This window comes from Pelophylax lessonae (assembly GCF_965119305.1).
Source record: "Pelophylax lessonae genome assembly, chromosome: 12".
NCBI lineage: Eukaryota > Metazoa > Chordata > Amphibia > Anura > Ranidae > Pelophylax > Pelophylax lessonae.
Genome location: NC_138779.1, coordinates 129,130,606 through 129,155,473, shown reverse-complemented (window position 1 = coordinate 129,155,473; position 24,868 = coordinate 129,130,606). Strand labels below are relative to the sequence as shown.

Here is a 24,868-nt window from a genome sequence, read left to right as displayed (position 1 = left end):
GTGTCAAGCGTGTGTGGTGGCAACCAGGTGAGGAGTACAAAGACAAGTGTGTCTTGCCTACAGTCAAGCATGGTGGTGGGAGTGTCATGGTCTGGGGCTGCATGGGTGCTGCCAGCATTGGTGAGCTACAGTTCATTGAGGGAAAACATGAATGCCAACATGCACTGTGACATAATGAAGCAGAACATGATCCCCTCGTTCAGAGACTGGGCCGCAGGGCAGTATTCCAACATAACGACCCCAAACACACCTCCAAGATGACCACTGCCTTGCTAAAGAAGCTGAGGGTAAAGGTGATGGACTGGCCAAGCATGTCTCCAGACCTAAACCCTATTGAGCATCTGTGGGGCATCCTCAAACAGAAGGTGGAGGAGCGCAAGGTCTCTAACATCCACCAGCTCTGTGATGTCATCATGGAATAGTGGAAGAGGACTCCAGTGGCAACCTGTGAAGCTCTGGTGAACTCCATGCCCAAGAGGGTTAAGGCAGTGCTGGAAAATAATGGTGGCCATACAAAATATTGACACTTTGGGCCCAATTTGGACATTTTCACTTTTGTTGTCAGCGGTCTAGACATTAATGGCTGTGTGTTGAGTTATTTTAAGAGGACAGCAAATTTACTCTGTTATACAAGCTGTACACTCACTACTTTACATTGTAGCAAAATGTAATTTCTTCAGTGCTGTCACATGAAAAGTTATAATAAAATATTTACAAAAATGTGAGGGGTGTACTCACTTTTTTGAGATACTGTACACTGCAAAAAGATTATAAAATAGCAGGGCGCCACTATGTAATTGTGGATATTTTTATCGTCTTTATATGTGAGTGCAATTTTAATTCCTATATTTTTTTATAATAAAGTCTACACTTGATGGTGGTGCCCCCTGTTTTGTTTTGTCTTTTTTTTTTTCTTTATCTTTTTGCAGTAGATATTTTAGATATTTAGATAGGAGCATTGGATGAAAGTGTGTGTCTTCCAGCCATAACGGACTCTGAAAACTTCTGGTTTCTTGAATACCTTTGAAAACATTCAAGAGCATCACATTCACTTGGGCACCAGTGTCTATTGTGAACTGATGATGTAATTTCTTCATTGCACTTTCAGTGATAACTTGATCAGGCTAATATTTATTTTAAAGACAGGTTTACCAGTAGTCAGTGTTGGGGGTAACTAGTTACAAAGTAACTGATTACAGTAACTACATTACTTTTTTTGGTAACGAAGTAATGTAACTAGTTACAATACTAATATTGGTAACTTCACTAATTTACTAGGCTATAGGAGGTAACTACACTACTTTACTAGGCTATAGGAGGTAACTACACTACTTTACTAGGCTATAGGAATGCGCTTTCCTGCGTTACTCAAGCCGTGCGATACAATCGTTATTTCGAAGAATAGAGAGGGATGAAGTTTATGACTTTTTGTTGCACTTTATGTTTTATTCTGTTTTTTCAGGTTTTGTTCTCATGTTTCCCAAAGCCTGTGTTTATACAATAAACTCTATGCAGAAAGAGTGTCATGTATCTTCTTCTACACGGTCAATTAAGAAAGAGGAAAGTAAAGTAATAAGTAGTGAAGTTACTTTTCAAATGCAGTAACTAGTAAAGTAATCTCATTACAATTTACAGAAGTAACTAGTAACTAGTTACATTTTTTGAGTAACTACCCCAACACTGCCAGTAGTGGTTACCATTTCAATCAATAAATCCTCTGAATCAACTCTAGACCTTCATCAGTATCCTGCTCAGTTTAGGACTGATGCATTTTAGTAAAAATAGGTATGCATGCTGTTATAATTTGATGCTGATTTGGCCCCCAGGGATAAGTTCAAATTAAACTCAAATCTAGTCTATGGTGCCAAATAACTGGAAAGGAGATTCTGAGCAGCATATGGGTTTTCACAAGGACAAAGCAAATGGCTAATTATGTAGATCAGTCTTAGATTGAACTGCTTCAAAATAATGTATACACAGCTTGATTTTAGGGCAGCCTGAGCAAGAAATGATTCTGGTTGTTTGATTTAGTAGGTCAGCTAATTTACATATTGGTAGCCATCCCAACTTCAGAATACAAAATGAGGCAAGTATATTATACGTTTTAATTGCCAAAAGTCTTTGTTTAGGGAGGGGGTTTTCTTTAACACTTCCAACCAATACTTTAAGAAAAACATCATATATTAAAAACTATATATACCTGCAACAGGGGAATTCAATTTTATTTTTAAAATTCCCTTTTCATCTATGTGATTTGCAGGAACTTTTGAGAATGTTATAACATCTGTTCGTTTGATTGACATTTCCCAGAAGCTTGTTATATTATACACTATAATTAGCTGCAGCATACAGCTTTAGCTAACTTTAATGTTCCATTTTTTGTTTGCATTTTACTAACCACTAAACCTATAGCATGCTGTGGCAAAGGAACCGCTGACAGTGGCTCTGCTTGGCTATCAAGCTAGCATTTACACACACAGATATGTACCTGATGAGGGAAGACAAGGATGTATGTCCAGAGTGCTTTGCTGGAATTAAAAATGTGTATACCTACTGTGGCATAGCGCTTGGCACCCCTCTTATGTGTTTCTGTCAGTATACAACTTCCTCCAGTCAGGAACCAGGTATAATAGCTGAATATTGCACCCAAGGACTAGACAACACTAGCTTAGGTACAAACTGGAACTGACATTATTGTAAACTTATACAGATTATATACCACACAAAATCAGGTAAGCGCTGGATCACATTATACAAACTGTAAACAGAAAGATAATTAACATAGCTAAGGAACAACCAACATAAACCTAAGCAGCAAGCTAATAAAACAGTAACTAATTAACAACTAGTCACCTAGAGAAGCCTAGGTGACTTAGTGCCCACCCAGACCGTTCGCCACCAGTTCCCCAGTAAGAAGATCTAGGGCTGTCCAAATCTCTACAGGATTAGTAGACAGACAGAATCAATAGGTGACTCAATTAACAATGGGAATTCACACCTAGGAAGCATACAACAGGGAAAATATACCATGAGGGAAAGACAGCTTAGTAAACAGATTATAGCAGGAGACCTCAGCATTAGGTTGTTTTGAGCTGATTATATTAACATCTGCTCTGAGTCTCACAGTCTAGGAGGGGGAAAAGCAGTTATTGCTGGTTTGGGCACAAAGGCCCCAAATCTGTATCCAGGTCCTAGGTTCCCAGAGTCTGTGTGTTTTGGGGAGACATGGACCCGAATCCGAAGCAAGACCACTCTAAGGATCTCCCAGGCCCACACCTCCCAAGAATAGAGCTCCCTAAAAAGCTAGGGTCCATAGTAAGTAGTCAAGAGGCTACCCTGCAGTTCCCTCCAAAAGCCCCTGTCCTGGTTGGGTCTGTCACACCTACCCTTCCATTTAGGATTAGAGCAGCTAAGAGATTATTTTGTTAAAGCGGACCCTTACCCTAAACCTAATGTTCTTATGCCCTGCTTTCTCTCCCATTCCTTTCTTTAAACTGGATATTTTTTATTTCTTTTAAAAAAAACATTCATTGTGCTGCAAAGCAGCTAGGCAAAAATTACTGTAAGTCTGGGACCCCCTCCTGGATTCTGAGCGTGCGCAGATGTGCCACAGGGCTTTGGGTCACATACTCGGCTTGTCCATCTGAAAATTTCCCCTTTTCCTTGTGCATATGCAGAAGATATCCTGCACATGTGCAGATGTGCCAAAGTGCTCTGCCAGCATCCATATCGGCACAGGTGCCAAATTAGTAGCGTTGAGGGCGGGGGAGAGTTAGCAGAGAAAATAGACAGAAGATTGAAGTCCCTCTTTAAGGTTACCATGGCTTGATGCACTTTGCATATTTTAATTTTTCTTCCCACCGTCCATCTGAAATTTACATATACAGGGGCATCTCATAAAATTAGTATATCATCAAAAAGTTAATTTATTTCAGTAATTCAATTAAAAAAGTGAAACTCATATATTTTATACAGATGTGTTACACACAGAGTGATATATTTCGAGCATTTCTTTCTTTTAATTTTGCTGATTATGGCACACAGCTAGTAAAATCCCAAAATTCAGTATCTCAGAAAATTAGAATATTACATAGGACCAAAAAAATAAAATAATACAGAAATGTTGGCTTACTGAAAAGTATGTCCATGTATGGTATAGTATGCATTTAATACTTGGTCAGGGCTCCTTTTGCATGAATTACTGCATCAATGCAGTGTGGCATGGAGATCAGCCTGTGGCACTGCCGAGGTGTTATGGAAGCCCAGGTTGCTTTGGTAGCGGCCTTTAGCTCATCTGCATTGTTGGGTCTGGTGTCCCTCCTTCCTCTTGACAATACCCCACAGATTCTCTATGAGGTTTAGGTCAGGCGAGTTTGCTAGCTAATCAAGCACAGTGATACCATGATCAATAAACCAGACAGTGGTACTTTTGGCACTGTGGGCAGGTGCCAAGTCCTGCTAGAAAACGAAATCATTATCTCCATAAAGCTTGTTAGCAAAGGGAAGCATGAAGTGCTCTAGAATTTTCTGGTAGAATCATTACAGACTGCGGAAAGTCCAGAAAATTTCCAAAAAGTCCCTGAATCTGGAGGAAGAGTGGAGAGAAACAGAATCCAAGTTGCTTAAGGTCCAGTGTGAAGTTTCCACCGTCAGTGATGATTTGGGGAGCCATGTCATCTGCTGGTGTTGGTGCACTGTGTTTTATCAAGTCCAAAGTCAGCGCAACCCTCAACCAGAAAAATTCTAGAGCAATTCATACTTCCCTCTGCTGACCAGCTTTATGGAGATGCTGATTTCATTTTCCAGCACCACTTGGCACCTGCTCACACTGCCAAAAGTACCAATACCTGGGATAATGATCATGGTATCACTGTGCTTGATTAGCCAGCAAACTCGCCTGACCTAGACCCCATAAAGAATCTATGGGGTTTTGTCAAGAGGAAGATGAGAGACACCAAACCCAACAATGTAGATGAGCTGAAGGCCAATATCAAAGGAACCTGGGCTTCCATAACACCCCAGCAGTGCCACAGGCTAATAGCCTCCATGCCACGCCGCATTGATGCAGTAATTCATGCAAAAGGAGCCCTGATCAAGTATTGAGTGCATACTGTACTGTACATGGACATACTTTTCAGTAAGCCAACACTTCTGTTTTAAAAATCCTTTTTTTTATTGGTCTTATTTAATATTCAAACTCTCTGAGATACTGAATTTTGGGTTTTCACTAGCTGTAAGCCAAAATCATCAAAATTAAAAGAAAAAAATGCTTTAAATATATCGCTCTGTATGTAACGCATCAATATAAAATATATGAGTTTCACTTTTTGAATTAAATTACTGAAATAAATTAACTTTTTAAAGATATTCTAATTTTATGAGATGCATCTGTATATGGGTTTATTCACATCTATCTGCATTCTTTAGCTTTTTTTAACTTAAACAGCATTAAAACTAATGCCCCTTTCACACAAGCGGACCGTTCAGATCCACCTGTCCGTTTTTTTGGCGGATCTGAATGGTCCACCCATGCATCCCTATGGGGCATCGGATGTCAGCGGAGACATGTCCGCTGACACCCGATCCGATCCGTTAAATCTGGACGGATGGAAACCCTATTTTCCATCCGTCCAGCGGATCGGATGGGATCGGATAAGAACGGACAGACGGTCCGTTCCCATTCGATTCCCCCATAGAGATCTATGGGGCTGTGACAGCTGTGTCTCCGCACACAGTGCGGAGAACAGCTGTCATTCTCCTGCTCAGCGGGGGATCGGCGGAGCGATCCCCCGCTGAGAAAAGCGGAGTCCGTTTGACGGACTCATAGTGTGAAAGGAGCCTTAAATGAACTGAGCTATTTATACCTTAGTAATGGTGATTTTAATTGGGGTGCACTTTGCACAAGCATGGTGCAACAGGCGTCCCTCAAGGCCACCTCAATAATAGTCAGAGACGTCAGTTTGAATATAGTGTCTTTTGCACAAGCAGTTCAGCAAAAGTGACAAAGACAAGAGTTGTGACACACTTTAACACTTCAATTCAATAAAATATAAATAATTATAAGGTAATATAATTTGGTTTATATCCTTATGGCATATGCTGAGCGAGAATTTCAGTATTCCTTCATTCCATCTGATATTTACCTTTGTAACATCCGTGGGTACAGTCTGACGGAGAGGAATCCAGGATCCCTTGTTTGAGCCTCATATGACCCATATGCTATATGGTAATGTGGGTCCATGACATCTGGTAAGTGCTTATAAATTTTTTCTCCATCGGTGTCGGGATCTCGCAACCACTGCGATCACTTCTACCACTATGGATTTACCACTTCACCCTCACATTTGGGACTTTTATTTATCATAATTTTTGGTCACATTTACATCATTTTGATCTATTTGTTTGTGTCAAGTGAACTGTCACGGTCCACTCATCCATTTAGCGCTGCACTTTTATATACTATCCAATATAAATGGTAACTGTTGGAAGCACACTTGACTGTTATAGTTTGTTATAACCCCTGTCACTGTGCATTTTACTGGACAGCTTGGTCTGCATGTACATGTGGAAAAAAAATATAAACAAATGCATTTGAAATAAAAAAAAATACTTAAGCTACGGAAAAGTATTATTAAAAGTATTACTCAAATATAGTGGTCCAAATGCAATCGTTTTTTTTGACAGTGGGAATTTAAATGTATTGTCCATGCATCTCTTTAGCTCCATAACTTCCTCTCTCCCTGCAGCAAAGTAAAGATTCTGAATGGTCTGTGATCTGGTTACTGTGAGAAACATCTTAGGCCCTTTCAAACTTGTACGACCTGAAAGTCCAGCGACTTTGCCGCGTCTTGAAGCAATGCCTGTGTAATCTTGACGTCTATGGACCTCAAGTCACATCAAAGTCAAACCAAAGTAGTGCAGGGACTACTTTGAAGTGGCTGCGACTTGAAGTCGCACAGATATGAATGGTACTCATTGGAAATCATGGGGTACGACTTGCACACTTGTATAAAGTGCTCAAAACCCCATACTTGAGTAAAAGTACAAGTGCTCGATCAAAAAGTGACTTGAGTAGAAGTACTAAAGTATTCAACATTTTTTGTACTTAAGTATTGCAAGTAGTTTTTTTTTTTTAATTTTGCTACTCAAGTACTGAAAGTAAAAGTACCAGTAGTTTTTTTAAAAAAAAATGCTACTCAAGTACTGAAAGTAAAAGTACAAGTACTGTGTTATGTAGTTATTAAAGAAAGAAGTCAAAAGTTTGAACATCATATTGTTTTTTATTATTTCAAATGATTAACCTAAAGGACAATCACAATTCCTTTGGCTTTAACTTTTTGTAAACAAAAACAGATAAAGTATGTCCCTCCCTTTCCCTTTTAAAGCATCCCTCCTTCTCTTCCCTGCATGTTTTTTTTTTCCTCCACAGCTTATTGGTGCGCAAAATCATATATAAACCAATGTGATATACAACAATATATTCCAATAATGAAATAAAGGAAGAGTGTATGAAATCAAAGTCAATAAAAAGTCCATATATATAATGCCATAATACCATATATATGTGACAAAACAAGATGAATATATTTTCAAAGAGGCAGGAATCAAACAGGTGCTATTCCAAATAATAGGTGCAGACTCCCACCACCTTGTGGATTTCCCCCTTACCCGGCGGATGAAGATAAGTGCAAAATAATATCCAAATAGACTCTTCCAGTGAAACAAAACTGCAAAACCTGTGCTTTCAACTTCCAGTGAAAAAAGCAAAATCAGCCTCTTACCAGAAAAAAGGTCAATGTATGCTTGTGACTCTCCTTGGTTGGGGGAGGTTCTCTTTCCCTTTAACAGCAGATATGTAGACCATTTTATTTATACATACAGTAGCATTTATTTTCGTATGCGCTGATTTACACATGACATTATACACATTTTTTTGAACTTCATGAAACCTGCCATCTACTGTTCTGGCAGTGGTAATTTTTATAATTGTAACAAGTAACTATGCAGCACAAAAAAAAATATCGGAGTAGAAGTATTGAAATCATCGAAAAAATGTAGTGAGGTAAAAGTAGGAGAAAAAAATTCTACTCTAGGAAAGTACAGATACCGCCTTTCGGTACTTAGGTACAGTAGTGAAGTAGTTCTACTTAGTTACTATACATCTCTGATGACTTGTCATGTGACTTTGCAGTTCCAAGTGGCAGGATAAGTCGCACAAGTGTGAAAGGGGCCTAACTGGCATTTTTACACCAGACTTTCTGTAGGCGAGAGACAGCAAGGAGGCTTAAGTCTGTATTCCCGTATAACAAGTGCACAGAGAGGCACCCAAACTGAGACTTGGAGGACCTCAGCAATGAGGAAATACTATATTAGCTGAACTGAATTTATTCTCTCTTGTGAAGAGGCAATTAAGGGGGATATGATCACCAAGTATAAATATATAGGTGTTCCATATAGTAAACTTGTTGCAGCTGTATTCACCTTAAAAGGTCATAATAGAGGACGAGGGGGCAGTCTTTGTCTGGAGGAAAAGAGATTGAACCTCCATGTACAGAAAGTCTTCTTCACAGTAAGAGCTGTGAAAATGTGAAAAAGAACGAATTCTGGCCAGCTCCATAAATTGTTTTTAAAAAAAAAAGCGGGATACATTCCTAAATGCACAAAATATAAATGTATATTACCATTTATAGGTAATAGCACCAGAGATTGTTGATCAGGGGAATATCCAATTGCCTTTGAGAGATCAGAAAGAAATTTTTTACCTCTGCTGGAGCAATTTGGATCATGTATTAAAAGTTTTTTTGTTTTTTTGCCTTTTTATATGGGGGGGGGGGGGGGGCAGAGTTCTCTTGACTGGAAAACACAGTTAAAGCGGAGTTCCACCCGAAATTTATACTTACCTCCATCTTCTCGCTCCCGGTCACCTGAAAAACAAATGGATAATCGCAATTTTTTTTTTTTTTTCACTTACCTTTTAGAGAAAATATACTCACCTTACTTCCTTCTTCCTCCCCTCGGCGGCCACGGCGATTCGTCACTTCCTGGCTTTTGCAATGATTCCTGGGAGCTGAACGTCATCGCTCCCAGGAATCATTGCGCCTGCACCGGCCCCGACGTCAGTTCCGGGGCGCGCGCGTCATTCCCTTCTAAACAGCTTCTGGGCATGCCCAGAAGCTGTGGAGGGATGACGCGCGCGACCCGGAAGTGACATCGGGGCCGGTGCAGTGCATCGTGGGACCGAAGAAGGAGGAAGAGGACCGAAGAGGACGCGGAAGAGGATCGCCCTGGCTTCAAGCTGCCCACACCTGAGATGGCAGCGCTGGAGAAGACAATTTCAAGGTAAGTATTTCTCCTGAAAGGTAAGTGCAACCCGGGACAGATCAGAGGCTAGCCATTGTGGAATGTGCTAGCCCTGACTGTCCCGGGGGTATTTTTATAAAAAAATGTATAACTAGGGTGGAACTCCGCTTTAACACATTTTAGTTAAAATATTGGTTATTAAAATGCTCATTAATTATTGAACTGAAATACTTTCTACACAGCAGAAACACAGCTAATGTAAGGAGCTATTAAAAGTGGTTTTCCTAGTAGTTAGAAAAATACTTCCAGAAAGGACCTTCATAGAATCCAGGCTATTTTCAGCAAATGTTTAATCCCCACATGTGACAGATTAAGGACACATGCTGTAACTTTGAATTCTGTGATTTGCTTTATTCTGGGGAGCTTTATGGAATACCCATGAAAGATGATAGTATGTTCCTTAAGAGAACATGAAAAGCAAAAATTGTTTGCTTTGTTAAAATCTTTTCCTCTAAAAAAAAAAAAAAAAAAAACAATATGTGCCAGCCTTACCTTGTCTCAGACGAGTGGGCTGAGTGACTGCAACCCCATCGATAGAACAAGGGTTCCCACATGGGTAAAGGGTGAGTATGCCACATTTATTCTCAATGTAGCAATGTGTAGCAGCAATTCCAGGGCCCTGTATAGTAATGTCCTTGGATGCATGGCCTAAGGTCGTCCTCCCTGTGGTAAAAGGAAAGACATGAGAATACAGAAAAGCAAAAATGAATCTGTTATTTAATAATAAGTTCACACTGGTGCGATGCAGGAAACTCTGCGAATCAGTGCAGGTTCCCATATCGCACAATGGTTCACACTGAGATCTGCGAATCGCTGGGGGTGTCAATGTAAAGTTACTGACACCCCAAGATTGGTTCGCAGATTCCAGTGTGAACTGCGAAATGGTGCAGGAATCAAATTGCATAGGTGTGAACACCCATTTTGGTGCGTATGAGGTGCGATTTCAGTAATACATTTTGTATGGATGTAATCGTATCTCACAGACATCGCATGTGATCCGCACAGCAATGCGGTGTGAATCACATGCGATGTCTGGCATCGCACTAGTGTGAACCGGCACTTACAGGTAATGCAGTTGTCACTATGCTAAATGGACATATTCTACACTAAATGGACATAAATTGTATCTCTTGCCAAAACTTTTTACAAATCCAGCTTGCTATTAGGTCCATTCAGCAAGAATTTCAGATCAGTTTTTTCACCTACTATAGCCTTCTTCTGATCTCCATTTGACCTCCTTTAGGCCTGATACACACAGGCAGAAAAAAAACACCAAATTTAGACACGTTTTCTTTTTTTTTATGCATCTGAACACAGCTCTATTTTAGCAAATGTGTCCTCGCACATGGTGGCATTTAGACAGGGCCAGCCCTACCATGGGTCCTGCTGGGTCCATTGGACCCAGGCAAAACTTGGAGAGGGGCAGCAAATTGATTCCCAAGATCTTTTTCCCAGCAGTTTTGTGTTTCATCTGTTTTCGATGCGTTACAGGCAGCATTTCCCCATCTCATACTGCCGCCCGTACTGCAAACTGATGAGTATGAGGAGGAGGAGTGTCTCTTTCGGGGAATGTTCCTCATGTGATCATGGTGTGCACAATGACGTCAGACATCAGCACACTCCATCTCTCGCACGGCAGGCTGGATCTTCCAGAGTGGTGGGTGTGGAGGACATAGGAGTGACAGGAGGACTGAGGACAGACAGTGGGTGTTTGGTGGACCGGTCCAGTTGTGAGTTATGGAATAAGATAACCATATACAGGTCCCTCTCAAAAAATTAGCATATTGTGATAAAGTTCATTATTTTCTGTAATGTACTGATAAACATTAGACTTTCATATATTTTACATTCATTACACACAACTGAAGTAGTGCAAGCCTTTTATTGTTTTAATATTGATGATTTTGACATACAGCTCATGAAAACCCAAAATTCCTATCTCAAAAAATTAGCATATTTCATCCGACCAATAAAAGAAAAGTGTTTTTAATACAAAAAAAGTCAACCTTCAAATAATTATGTTCAGTTATGCACTCAATACTTGATCGGGAATCCTTTTGCAGAAATGACTGCTTCAATGCGGCGTGGCATGGAGGCAATCAGCCTCTGGCACTGCTGAGGTGTTATGGAGGCCCATGATGCTTCGATAGCGGCCTTGAGCTCATCCAGAGTGTTGGGTCTTGCGTCTCTCAACTTTCTCTTCACAACATCCCACAGATTTTCTATGGGGTTCAGGTCAGGAGAGTTGGCAGGCCAATTGAGCACAGTAATACCATGGTCAGTAAACCATTTACCAGTGGTTTTGGCACTGTGAGCAGGTGCCAGGTCGTGCTGAAAAATGAAATCTTCATCTCCATAAAGCTTTTCAGCAGATGGAAGCATGAAGTGCTCCAAAATCTCCTGATAGCTAGCTGCATTGACCCTGCCCTTGATAAAACACAGTGGACCAACACCAGCAGCTGACATGGCACCCCAGACCATCACTGACTGTGGGTACTTGACACTGGACTTCAGGCATTTTGGCATTTCCCTCTCCCCAGTCTTCCTCCAGACTCAGTCCACTGCTTCCGCAGGTCCCCCAAGGTCTGGAACCCCTTCTCGTTGTTCAGCGTTTTCTGCCACACTTTTTCCTTCCCACAGACTTCCCACTGAGGTGCCTTGATACAGCACTCTGGGAACAGCCTATTCGTTCAGAAATTTCTTTCTGTGTCTTACCCTCTTGCTTGAGGGTGTCAATGATGGCCTTCTGGACAGCAGTCAGGTCGGCAGTCTTACCCATGATTGCGGTTTTGAGTAATGAACAAGGCTGGGAGTTTTTAAAAGCCTCAGGAATCTTTTGCAGGTGTTTAGAGTTAATTAGTTGATTCAGATGATTAGGTTAATAGCTCGTTTAGAGAACCTTTTCATGATATGCTAATTTTTTGAGATAGGAATTTTGGGTTTTCATGAGCTGTATGCCAAAATCATCAATATTAAAACAATAAAAGGCTTGCACTTCTTCAGTTGTGTGTAATGAATCTAAAATATATGAAAGTCTAATGTTTATCAGTACATTACAGAAATTAATGAACTTTATCACAATATGCTAATTTTTTGAGAGGGACCTGTATATAATATTTTCTACATTTTATATTTTTATAAAATAATGGAGGTGGCGACCTTTTGTTGGGCGTTTGTTGTTTGTTGGAATTCTTCTAGCCGGCCGGCGGCTTTGTTTTATGCTCTTTATTGGAGTTTTTTTGTTAGTTTTTTTTAAATAAATTGTTTGATGGTATGCACTATGGAGCCCCTTTTGTTTATTTTTCATAATGGCGGTCGCTAATCTTTGTATCTGAGGCACACAGCCAGTATAATATCTACAGAGGATATCCCGATTTCGATACTGCTGGTGGTCTCTTCAAGCCCTGCCTCTCTATTCATCTTATTGATTGATGAGCCTGTCATACTCTGGCTTCTGGTAAGCAGATGCACAGTTGGTGGTGGCACTGAGCACTGGCGTGGGACACCATTTAATCTATTTGGCACTGTTGTCATTTAATTTGGGACCCCTTCTTTTGGACACTATCAAGTCTACTTGGCACTGTTGTCACTTCATTTGGGACCCCTTTTCTTTTTTTTGGACACTTTTAAGTCCACTTGGCACTGCTGTCACTTTACTTGGACTATTTATTCATTTTTCTTCACATTAACAATATTTTTTTCATTGATTAATTTGATACAATTTTTATATTTAGGTGTGTTTATTTATTTGCACTCTCACATTAATTGTAGCGCAGCTTATTTGTTACATTGTTGTTTCGGTGCAATCTCACTGGAAGCTGCTGCTCTTATTATTATTATTTTCTCTAGCGAGGTTACACTTTTTGCTGGCTTACTCACAGGCCACACGGCTGCTTCAGGCCTCACGCCTAGGCCTAAGGTCTGATCCTCAGATCAACACTAGTATCTTTTGGTCAAGCTCCCTTGTATCTTCCTTGGGATCAGCTTCATACTGCGCTGTTGCAGACTACATCTGCCTCCTGCAGACCTCTACGCGCTGGCTGCCAACTGTGGCCTCTCTCTCTCAGGGAAGGTGGGAGCCCTCCTGACTCCCATACACAGACCTCGTGTCTGTCGGTTGGAGTCCTCCAGACTCCTGGGCCAGACCTCCTGTCTGCCCGGGTGCAGCTGTCTCCAACTGGGAGCCCTGAGTGCTAACCCTGGGAATAATATGAACCCAGCCCACAGGTGTGCAATCAGCAGGCCTGTCTTAATAAAAACCAGGCGTAGATTGCTAACACACACAGTGACCCAGGGTCGCCTTTCTACAATATATATATATATATATATATATATAGTATATACATACACACGCGCACTATATATATATATATATATATATATATATATATATATATATATATATAGTGTATATATATATATATATATATATATATATATATATATACACACGCGCACTGAGCTTTGAGGTGCAAACCCTAATGCCATAGGCTGCGCACACCTATGTGATCAGCACAGCACTGCCAATCACCACTGTCCAAACAAAGGGCCAGGGGTCCTGCAGCCTCATAGGACAATCAGGGGAGAATGAAAACTCCTCCTACAAGCTTGACACTGATAGAAGTCACAATGCTGCTATATACTGCTGATGAGAAAAGGTATTTAGCAGTTTATATTTACTAAAACAATTGAATTTCCATGTTCTGTGTACTGTGGGAAAACAGATATAGTGAATACAGGGTCCTGGGTTTAGTAACACTTGAACTTGCCCAGGTTTATTACAGAATTTCTTTAAACTGAGCAACTGATGAATAATACATTCACTAAAGATCTCTCCAATTAAATCATATGATAACATTTCTGGTAGATAGAGAGATGAAAGCAGCCAAAGATATAAAGAAATCTCCCTTTTTGCTGAGAAACTGGTGCTTGGTCTTACCCTCTTTATTTGACCCTTAGGTGATGGTTGGACACATTGACCAACAGAAAGGCTCAGAAATGGGTATATTAAGTTTAGTAACACTTTAAGCTGCCTCAAGCTGCTTTTTCATTTCCATCAACTTGTATTCATAGAGAAAATCAGTTCTGAGTGTAGACACAGGCCCTGTCATTACTCTGTGACCGGGTTAGGTAAAAAAAAATGGTAATGCTTTAGAGCTGTTGAGATCCACATTTTAGAGAGAAAAAATTGTTTATGGGGCGCTAATTACCTGAATCTACCGTAAAGCCCTGGATGCGGGATTGTTGAGTGGTGAGTAGAAATCCATTGATAAAACTATATCTCATTTTGAGTGTGCCTACAGGGTTTGTTGAAAGTGCACAAAAAAAGGGTCTGACCGAAAAAAAGGTTTGTTTTTTTTTTCAATTTTTAACAAAAATAAGAATTGAAGACCCTGAATCAACATGACAAATTGTTGTTTTTTTTTCATTTGGGGTCATTTTAACATGTTGCATGTGTGTAAGTGATTTAATATCTTACAGTTAGCAGATGGGATCCACTAGGTTTTCACTTTTTCTTCATCAATAAAATGGCAGCCTGACTTTTACATCGAAACACCTGATAGCAGGATATACTACACATCAATGAGAAAATAATGTAATGCTGCTTTACTTAAAGTTGAGTGAGATTGAACATGGCGATGAAAGATTAGTTCATTTATAAATACCTTCTTCCAATGGCAGTAGAGTGATTGCCGTGCTCAGTCTTCCACTCCCAAGACTCACAAGATGTGGTTTCTCCGTGTGCACCTTCAGAATTTTTCCTGTGTCTATAAGATCTAGTGGGGTGCTCTGCATGTAAGACAAAGTAAGATAACTTACTACATGGTACAAAGTAATAGTACAAGCGTAGTCACTGTCTATTGGTAGTACATGTATATCAACTGGACTTGGTGATTCTTCTTGAAAATGTTTTACCACAATCCAAACAGGTTCTACAGTTTAATATTTAATAGTCTAATCACCACAACCAGTTATAATGTCCTGCGCATGAACCATGCACTGCAAAAAACATGCTTGGATTCATGGCGAAATGTCAATAATTATTAGCTCCACTCTTCTTATATACTTCCTTTATACTGTTTTGTAGATCACATAACCTGGATGTCTGGAAAAAATGTCAGAAAAAAATCTGACTTGATATTTTTTTGCATTGGTAAAATGATTCATTGCCTAAAATAAGTCTAAGCCCTGGTTCACACCAGTGCAATTTGTCATGCAATTTGACCGTTCAAAATCACATGCCAAGTCGCACCCCATTGCTGGCAATTGAACCATTCAAATTGTTGCAACTCAAGTCACAGTGACTTTGAAAGAGGTTCCTGCACTACTTTTTGTGTGATTTCATTGCGACTTTCATTGACTTCTGAAATGGCACAGCAAAATCGCACTGATCGGGCGGCTGTGAAGTTGCTTTGAACTGGTGTGATCCAAGGATAGCAAAGTATATTGTTTGTCAGGGCCCGACTGGCCTACCAGGATAGCGGGAAATTTCCCGGTAGGCCGCCTGCCTGGGGCCACTGTCAGCTAGGAGCATTGGGACTTCTTTTTTTTCCCTACTGCTCAGAAGCAGCGGCTTTGCTGTGAACAGGAGGTGGGGCTGTCCCTGGAGCCTGGGCCACTCTCCCAGCCTCTTTGCGGCCAGCCAGCAGGGCTGTCCCTGGAGCCTGTGGCCACCCAGCTGGGCTGTTCTTGGAGGCTTTGGCCACCCAGCAACCCCCCCCCCACCACCAGCACTGCCACTGATTAACTGCTTACACCCTCCCCAGCACAGCCACTCCCCCCCCCCCCCCCAACAAGGAGTAAGAGAAGGAATAAAAAGAAAGAATACACGGAAGAGAGGGGAAAAGAGAGAAAGGAACAAAGAAAAAGGGAGATAAAGAGTAAGAAATAGAGCAAGAAAGCCGGACAGAGAGAGAGAGATGAAAAAAAACAAAAAAAAACCAAGAAATTAGGATAGAGAAAGATAAAAGGCAAATAAAGGAGAGCAAAGAGAAAGAGTGGTAAATCCTAAAATGTACCATAAGGGGTTTTAATTCTATATGAGTGAAAGGGACTTAGAGAGCGCTAAATTTCTGCGGGTTAGGGGCGCCACTGGGGCTGGTATGAAACTATTTCCAGGGCTGGTTTTTATTCCCAGTCTGGCCCTGTTATTTGTTGTAGTAGCCAGTGCTGGTGTACTTAAAGAAGACAGATGGACATGAAAAAGGACTCAGATTCCCAAAGTAGTGTAATCTGTGAATTTTAAATGGCATCAACATTGTAGGCGTATCATGTGAGTCATTGAAAAGTGCATATTGTGCTAAAAACTATATTTAACATACCCATGGCCACCATAACATAACTGGCACAGGGTCTGCATACTGCAGCACTCTGGATTCTATATAAGACACATGTAAGAGATTGTAAGAATTGTATTGTCTGGCAGCGCCATTAGACATGAGTAGTAATAGTTCACAAAGAATATGGGGCTCACTAAATGAAAGAATAGATATGAATAATGGTGTCCGTTCAGTGCAGCCTTTTTGTTTTTATGGTCTATGTGCTCAAGCATTAAAAGGAAAGACACAAACATTTGACCCTATTGTTATGACAGTACCTTAAGCTAGCCATATATTGATCATTTGCCCCATCCACACATTCAAAGTTGATGGGGTAATCCTCCCCACTGCGCTATTTTATTCTGACAGCGGGGTCTCCTCCTTATTGGATGCAAAATTAACAATTCCATTCGGGGGAAGTCGATCATTAGATCGACTCTTATCAAACAGGATCATCTATAGATCGATTGAAATTGGGCCGGTCTGCTGAACTGAAATTTTAATCCATCTTTGGCCAGCCTTTGAGACTTTGAAGGTAAGGTATGCACATTTGTGTCCTGCCCTGAACTTCATAAGTTGCATTTGAATCATAAAAGAAAAGTTAATGCACACATTTCATTTTCAATTCAATTACAATGCCCTTGGGATATTACTGTTTAAATAGCAAAGCATAATGAGAGTCATATAAAATCCAAACTTCTTTTCATGGCTCCGTTAACAACACAAATGTTCTCCAGATAAATCCAGCTAGCACAGACTAATAACTAACACATTCAACTGCTTGAATAAACTTTATACATAGATGGCGGTCTCTTGTAGTGCATTGGTACCAATAATAGAGGCTGCAGAACAAAAACTCACACAGGACAATGTGAGGAACATTTATCAATCAAATCAGTGATGAAGTTAGACTTGCATGTATTTAGGCTCCATTCACACTTGTAGGACTCCAAAGTTGCACTGACTTTGGAGTGCAAATTTCGTGCAGCTTTGATGCAACTTTGGATGTGTGCCACTTGGATAAGACTTTGGCTTTGACCAGTGATAATGGACAACCGTTGCACAAATGTTGCACTGTATAACATTCAAGTACGACTTTAATGCAACTTTTGGGGGCTAACATTGATGTCTATGGCCCTCAAGTTGCATGAAAGTCGGAACAAAGTAGTGCATTTCTTACTTTGAAGTCACTGCAACTTTAAGTCGCACAAATATTTATGGTTCTCATTGGAAAATATGGGGAACGTCTAGTCATGCAACTTTGACGTCCAAAGTTGCATGACAAGTCGCACAAGTGTATAGTATATGTGTAATTGTAAACTCTGCACTAACAATCCAAGGCAGTCAACTTTTTCAAAGGTGTGCAACATATTTAGAACTGTGGAAGAGACAGATTTACACTCAAAACATATGCACAAGTAAAGCGTGCGTAAAGCGTATGTAAACATAAAATCAAAAACTATAGTACTGCGTCCCCCTGTCTCTCACAGTTGATATAACGTAGGTTTTTTTTTTGATAATGCATGAATTAAATCCCAGACTAAAGCTGGTCATACATTGTAGAATTTCGCTCAGTGGGTGTCCATGTTGGATTTTGTGATTGTCAATCACTCTTGTGATTGAAAAATCAAAGACCCTGGACAGAATATTGTCAGCCAAAAAGCATTTGCAAACAGATGCATTAGATGTTTGGGTATGTCGATAGCCAGTGGCGTACATTAAGTACTGTGGGAGATTTGTTGCTGCTGAAAATTGCAGAGTGTGGTAATCACCAGTGTGAACGGACCTTAAAAAGTGGTCAGAGCCAGGTTTTATTTTGTTGCAGCCCTGCTTTAGAGCATCAGAGGAATATGAAGCAATGCAATCCTTTGGCCCCCATAGATAGCTAAAATGTCTGACTACTGTTAAATCTGAAATCTGAAAAGTGACCATACAAGTATCATCCAGCTTGAAAAGTCATTTTAAAAATGTAATGAGCTGAGTGGAAAGTGACGGAATCGTGGAAGCCATTTTTGACTGTTTTGTTTACATTGTAGTCATGTGATTTCTATGACCAATTATCATAATCTCATGATACCCAGGCCACTCACAGGTCACGGCCAGGTAGAGATAAATGTGATCTGCTGTGTCACAGGTTCGTGCGGCTGTGCGACCCAGGGGGTGTGCTAGTGCGCATGTGCTCAGCGATGTACTAGTACGTCCCTGAGCCTGCAGCTGCCACCCACTAGCAGTAAATCTACTGATGGCAAGTGGTTAATGACAGACTATGTAAGACTTATCGTTTGGCTCTGATGAAGTGGCGTGTTTCTACCCTCGAAACACATCAGCCATTTTGTGACTTGTGCAGTGGACCAGGCTATGCGGGGCACTGTGAACATTGATGAGCTGTAAAATATATTCTGATCGTTAGTATACATCTGTTTTATTCCTGCAATAAAAGAATATATAAATGGTAATGTACAAGGCTGGTGCTCCCCCTGTCTTTGCTTTTTCTAGTACAACTGTACTGCTGCTTGAATACACAAGCCAGCAGTGGAGGTTCCTCTATCCATACTCTTAGCATGGATGGGGGAATAAATTGATTTTCCCCTCAATCAATCCATGTGCTAAATGAGTGAAAGTTGAGCTGTGTACGGGCAGCTTTATGCTGTTTATTTATCTGATATTTGTCTCACTGCCTCTGTGCAACAAATTGATAAATGGGTTCCCCCACTGTGTGTTTAGCAACTTTACTTCTCTCGTCTACAGGCAAACAAAAATTCCAACTAGGGCCACAGAGAAACTCAAACAAAAGAGAATTGGAGAGCTATTTACAGCAGTTTTAACTGCCACAATCATTGTACGCAGTAACAAGTGCAATGGTGTAGGCAAAGACATAAAAACAGTCTATGGAACACTGGGGTAGCAATAGTTGCAGCAAGGCTAACAAGCTGCACCATGGCAGATCTGTATCGTTCTTTCCTAGGTAACAAATAATTGAACCCTTTTTTCAGGCAAGGCTGCACATCCCCAGAAGTGGGCAGGCCTCTAGTATGTACGGAATAGCTCAGCAGAACATTCCAGGAATGCCAGCAGACAGGCCAGTGATAGAGTACAAAGTTCTTTAATAAACAATCCCACACTGTAATAGGCAAAACTTTGCCCTAGCTATAAGGGTACCAGATCTTTAGTTTTGTGTTGCTTTACTTCAGATATCTCTAGGGATCCTTCTCGGGATCTGTCACACTCTTCCGTGTTGGTAAATATTTAGGCAGTAAGTAGGAAATGCACCAAACTGTGCAACCACCTTATGTACCCTTTTAACCACTTCAGGTCTGGAAGGTTTTACCCCCTTAATAACCAGGCCCCTTTTTTGCAATTCGGCACTGTGTTACTTTAACGAAAAATTGTGCGGTCATGCGACGCTGTACCCAAATACAATTGAAGTCCTTTTTTCCCCACAAATAAAGCTTTCTTTTGGTGGTATTTGATCACCTCTGCGTTTTTTAGATTTTGCGCTATAAACATAAAAAGAGCGACAATTTTGAAAAAAACACAATATTTTTCACTTTCTGCTATAAAACATTCCCAATAAAAACATTTAAAAAATCTAAATGTTTTATCAGTTTTGGCTAACTTGTATTCTGCTACATATTTTTGGTAAAAAAAAATCCCAAAAAGCGTGTTTTAATTGGTTTGCGCAAAAGTTATAGCGTTTACAAACTACGGGATAGATTTATGGACTTTTTAATTTTGTTTTTATTAGTAATGGCGGCGATCAGCAATTTTTAGCGGGACTGCGACATTGCAGCGGACAAATCGGACCCCTAACTGACATTTTTGACACTTTTTGGGGATCAGTGACACTAATACAGTAATCAGTGCTAAATAATATGCACTGTTACTGTATAAATGACACTGGCAGGGAAGGGGTTAACACTGGGGGTGATAAAAGGGTTAAATGTATGTCTGTTTGTATGTATGTCTGTTTGTGCTTACTGACTGAAACTCATGATCTCTCTCTGCCTGTGTGACAGAAGACCCGCCTGCTTTATTTACATAAGCAGACTGGTCTTCTGTCAGTTTCTGTGACAATTGCGGGAGGCGGTCTGGCTCCCGCTGTGTCAAATAACAGGGGAGCGCTGCTCTGGCGGCGCGCATGACACTGAGGCCACGTGCACATAATCACGTAGATCTACGTGATTATGTGCAGCCGAGCCGCCCTGCGGCAGCAAATCTGCGAGGGGCGGTTGGCAAGTAGTTAAGGATCAATTCACACCAGATGTGGTGGGACTAAGTTGGGCCACTATTCCAGTGCTGTCCCGCAAAATGCTTTGTCTCCTGTCTCCTGTGTGCCCAGTTCTCACCGTTGTGTTGTGGTGATGTGTGGGCATGGTGCGCTGAAAAAAAGTAGTGCTTGTACTACTTTTTTCAGCACAGCATGAGGCAATCTGTTAAACAAAACTCCAGCTGGGACTGCTGCAATGCCACTGCCACAGAGGACCCCCAGAAATGGCAGATGGGTTACTGTAGGTTCTGGAAGACTTAGAGTGGTGGATAGAAGACAAGTCCCACAGTCGGTGGTTCTCCAAAATTCATTTGCAGCACTCTCAGAATGTAAGGACAACATGGATATGGACTCAAGCACAGAGGGTGAGAAACCATCGACTCCTATGTCTAATGTATGCAAGACTGCAGCCAAGGACAAAAAAGATAAAGTGAAGTCTCAAAGGAAGCAGCTGTTGCTGGGTGATTCAATCATAAGAAGTGTGGAGCTTAAAGAAAATGGTTTTGTGAGATGTCTCCCTGGTGCTACTGCTAGGCGAGATAGAAGATGTATTATTAATATTGTTAAGCAAGCAAAGCAGGAAGGGGACGTGGATGTTCTTGTCCATCTAGGGACAAATGACCTGGCTTGCAATGAAGTGTCAGAGGTGAAAAAATCTTTTATCATGCTTGGAAATGACATACAGGATTTTGCATCCACCATTTCATTTTCTGAAGTTCTGCCTGTGCATAATGTTCAGAATGATAGGCAGAGGCGCATAAAGGAGTTCAACATATGGCTTAGTAAATGGTGTCAAGAGCAAGGATTTGGCTTTGTTTCTCATGATAGCTCTACTTGGAATAGAAAGGAACTGTACAAAAAAGATGGTTTGCATCTTTCTCTCAAAGGAACAAATGTACTTAGTGAACAACTCCAAGAATTTGCGAAAGAGTATTTAAACTAGGAAGGGGGGGCAAAAGAGTGAAAATACAAGAGCCCAATTGCCCCCCGAAACAATGCCAGAACAGGTCAGAAGCACAGAGGTTAAGAATCGATAAGCTCAGAGTCCTGTCTACAAATGCTCGCAGTTTAGGTAAAAAAATCAATGAACTTGGGTCAATAATGGCATCTGAGAATGTAGATTTAGTGGCTGTTACGGAGACATGGTTCAATGAAAGAAATGACTGGGACATAACCATACCAGGGTACTCTTTATACAGAAGAGACAGAGAAGGCAAGAAAGGAGGAGGAGTGGCCCTGTATGTGAAAGATAGCATTAAATCTAACCTAATACAAGTTGGTGAGGCCAACATAGAGTCAGTTTGGGTTACGTTGCAGTTTGCTAATCATGCAGTAACTCGTGTAGGTGTGATATATAGACCACCTGGTCAAGTTAAAGAACTAGATGATCTTCTAGTTGAAGAAATAGCTAAAATGACAATGAAAGGAGAAGTTATCATTATGGGAGATTTCAATCTTCCAGATATAAACTGGAAAACCAAAATAGCAAGTTCTACCAGGAGTACAGATATTCTAAATTCCCTACTGGGGTTGTCTCTGCAACAAGTGGTTGAGGAGCCAACCCGGAGGGAGGCCATTTTGGATTTGGTATTCACAAATGGGGATTCGGTATATGATGTCATTGTAGGCGAAACCTTGGGATCTAGTGATCACCAGTCAGTGTGGTTTAATATAAGAACTGTGAAAGAGTCACACCACACAAAAACAAAAGTTTTAGATTTTAGAAAAACAGACTTTTCAAAAATGAAATTAGTCATAAATGAGTCCTTATCAGACTGGAACGGATTACATGGAGTCCAGGAGAAATGGGACTACTTAAAAGGTGCATTATTGAAGGCAACAGAAAATTGCATTAGACTTGTCAGTAAAAGCAAAAAAAGGAAGAGACCACTGTGGTACTCAGCAGAAGCAGAAATAAAAAGCTAGCATTTTGTAATTATAAAAAAACCCAGAGCAATGAAGATAAGGAAATGTACAAGATTAGGCAGAAAGAGGCCAAGCAAGTTATAAGAACTTCTAAAGCGCAGGCAGAAGAAACACTAGCTCAGTCTATGAAAAAGGGGGATAAGACATTCTTCAGATATATAAATGAAAAAAGGAAATTAAAACAAGGAATAACTAAATTAAAAACAAAGGACGGAAGGTATGTAGAAGAGAATAAAGGGCTAGCCGACTGCCTTAATGAATACTTCTGTTCAGTTTTTACAGAAGAAAAAGAAGGAGAAGGACCTCCACTTGAAAGCATGACTAATGAATCGTTTGATGCATGTGTCTTTACAGAGGAAGACGTTCTAAGATTGCTGTCTAAGGTGAAGACAAATAAGTCACAGGGTCCTGATGAGATACACCCAAGATTATTAAAAGAGCTTAGTGGTGAGCTGGCAAAACCATTAACAGATCTATTTAACCAATCATTAGTAACAGGAGTCGTCCCGGAAGATTGGAAATTGGCAAATGTCGTGCCCATTCACAAGAAAGGTAGTAGGGAGGAATCGAGCAACTATAGACCAGTGAGTCTGACATCAATAGTAGGCAAATTAATGGAAACCCTATTAAAGGATAGGATTGTGGAACATCTTAAATCCCATGGATTGCAAGATGAAAAACAACATGGGTTTACTTCAGGGAGATCATGTCAAACAAATCTTATAGATTTTTTTGACTAGGTGACTAAAATAATAGACAGTGGAGGTGCAGTAGACATTGCATATCTAGATTTTAGTAAGGCTTTTGACACTGTCCCACATAGAAGACTTATCAATAAACTGCAGTCATTGAGCATGGACTCCCATATTGTTGAGTGGATTAGGCAGTGGCTGAGTGACAGACAACAGAGGGTTGTAGTCAATGGAGAACATTCAGAACAAGGTCATGTTACCAGTGGGGTACCTCAGGGATCTGTGCTGGGGCCAATTTTGTTTAATATCTTCATAAGTGATATTGCAAAAAGCCTCGATGGTAAGGTTTGTCTTTTTGCTGATGACACAAAGATATGTAACAGGGTTGATGTTCCTGGAGGGAAACGCCAAATGGAAAATTATTTAGGAAAACTAGAAGAATGGTCAGAACTCTGGCAAATGAAATTTAATGTGGATAAGTGCAAGATAATGCACCTGGGGCGTAAAAACCCAAGGGCAGAATATAGAATATTTGACACAGTCCTGACCTCAGTATCTGAGGAAAGGGATTTAGGAGTAATTATTTCAGAAGACTTAAAGGTGGGAAGACAATGTAATAGAGCAGCACGAAATGCCAGCAGAATGCTTGGATGTATAGGGAGAGGTATAAGCAGTAGAAAGAGAGAAGTGCTTATGCCGCTGTACAGAACACTGGTGAGACCTCACTTGGAGTATTGTGCGCAGTACTGGAGGCCATATCTCCAGAAGGATATAGATACTCTAGAGAGAGTTCAGAGAAGAGCTACTAAACTAGTACATGGATTGCAGGAAAAAACTTACCAGGAAAGGTTAAAGGACCTTAACATGTATAGCTTGGAAGAAAGAAGAGACAGAGGGGATATGATAGAAACTTTTAAATACATAGAGGGAATCAACTCGGTAAAGGAGGAGAGCATATTTAAAAGAAGAAAAACTACCACAAGGGGACACAGTTTTAAATTAGAGGGGCAAAGGTTTAAAAGTAATATGAGGAAGTATTACTTTACTGAGAGAGTAGTGGATGCATGGAATAACCTTCCTGCAGAAGTGGTAGCTGCAAATACAGTGAAGGAGTTTAAGCATGCATGGGATAGGCATAAGGCTATCCTTCATATAAGATAGGGCCAGGGACTATTTATAGGATTCAGATATATTGGGCAGACTAGATGGGCCAAATGGTTCTTATCTGCCGACACATTCTATGTTTCTATGTTTCTATGTTTCCTCGCACTGTGTGGTGGCCAATTGAACTGTATAAAATGTCT

The 24,868-nt window shown here is 40.6% G+C and overlaps 1 protein-coding gene across 11 annotated transcripts in view; it reads right to left on the bottom strand.

Annotated features, from left to right (window-relative positions):
* Window positions 1-24,868, bottom strand: part of PHLDB1 (pleckstrin homology like domain family B member 1) — a 190,443-nt gene that overhangs the window by 112,134 nt on the left and 53,441 nt on the right. For all 11 annotated transcript variants that reach the window (XM_082273468.1, XM_082273464.1, XM_082273463.1 and 8 more), the window contains exons 3-4: window positions 15,027-15,150; window positions 9,853-10,023 (exon numbers count right to left, since the gene is read on the bottom strand). In XM_082273468.1, the coding sequence (XP_082129594.1) occupies window positions 9,853-10,023; window positions 15,027-15,150 (295 nt within the window). The remainder of the gene's footprint in view (window positions 1-9,852; window positions 10,024-15,026; window positions 15,151-24,868) is intronic.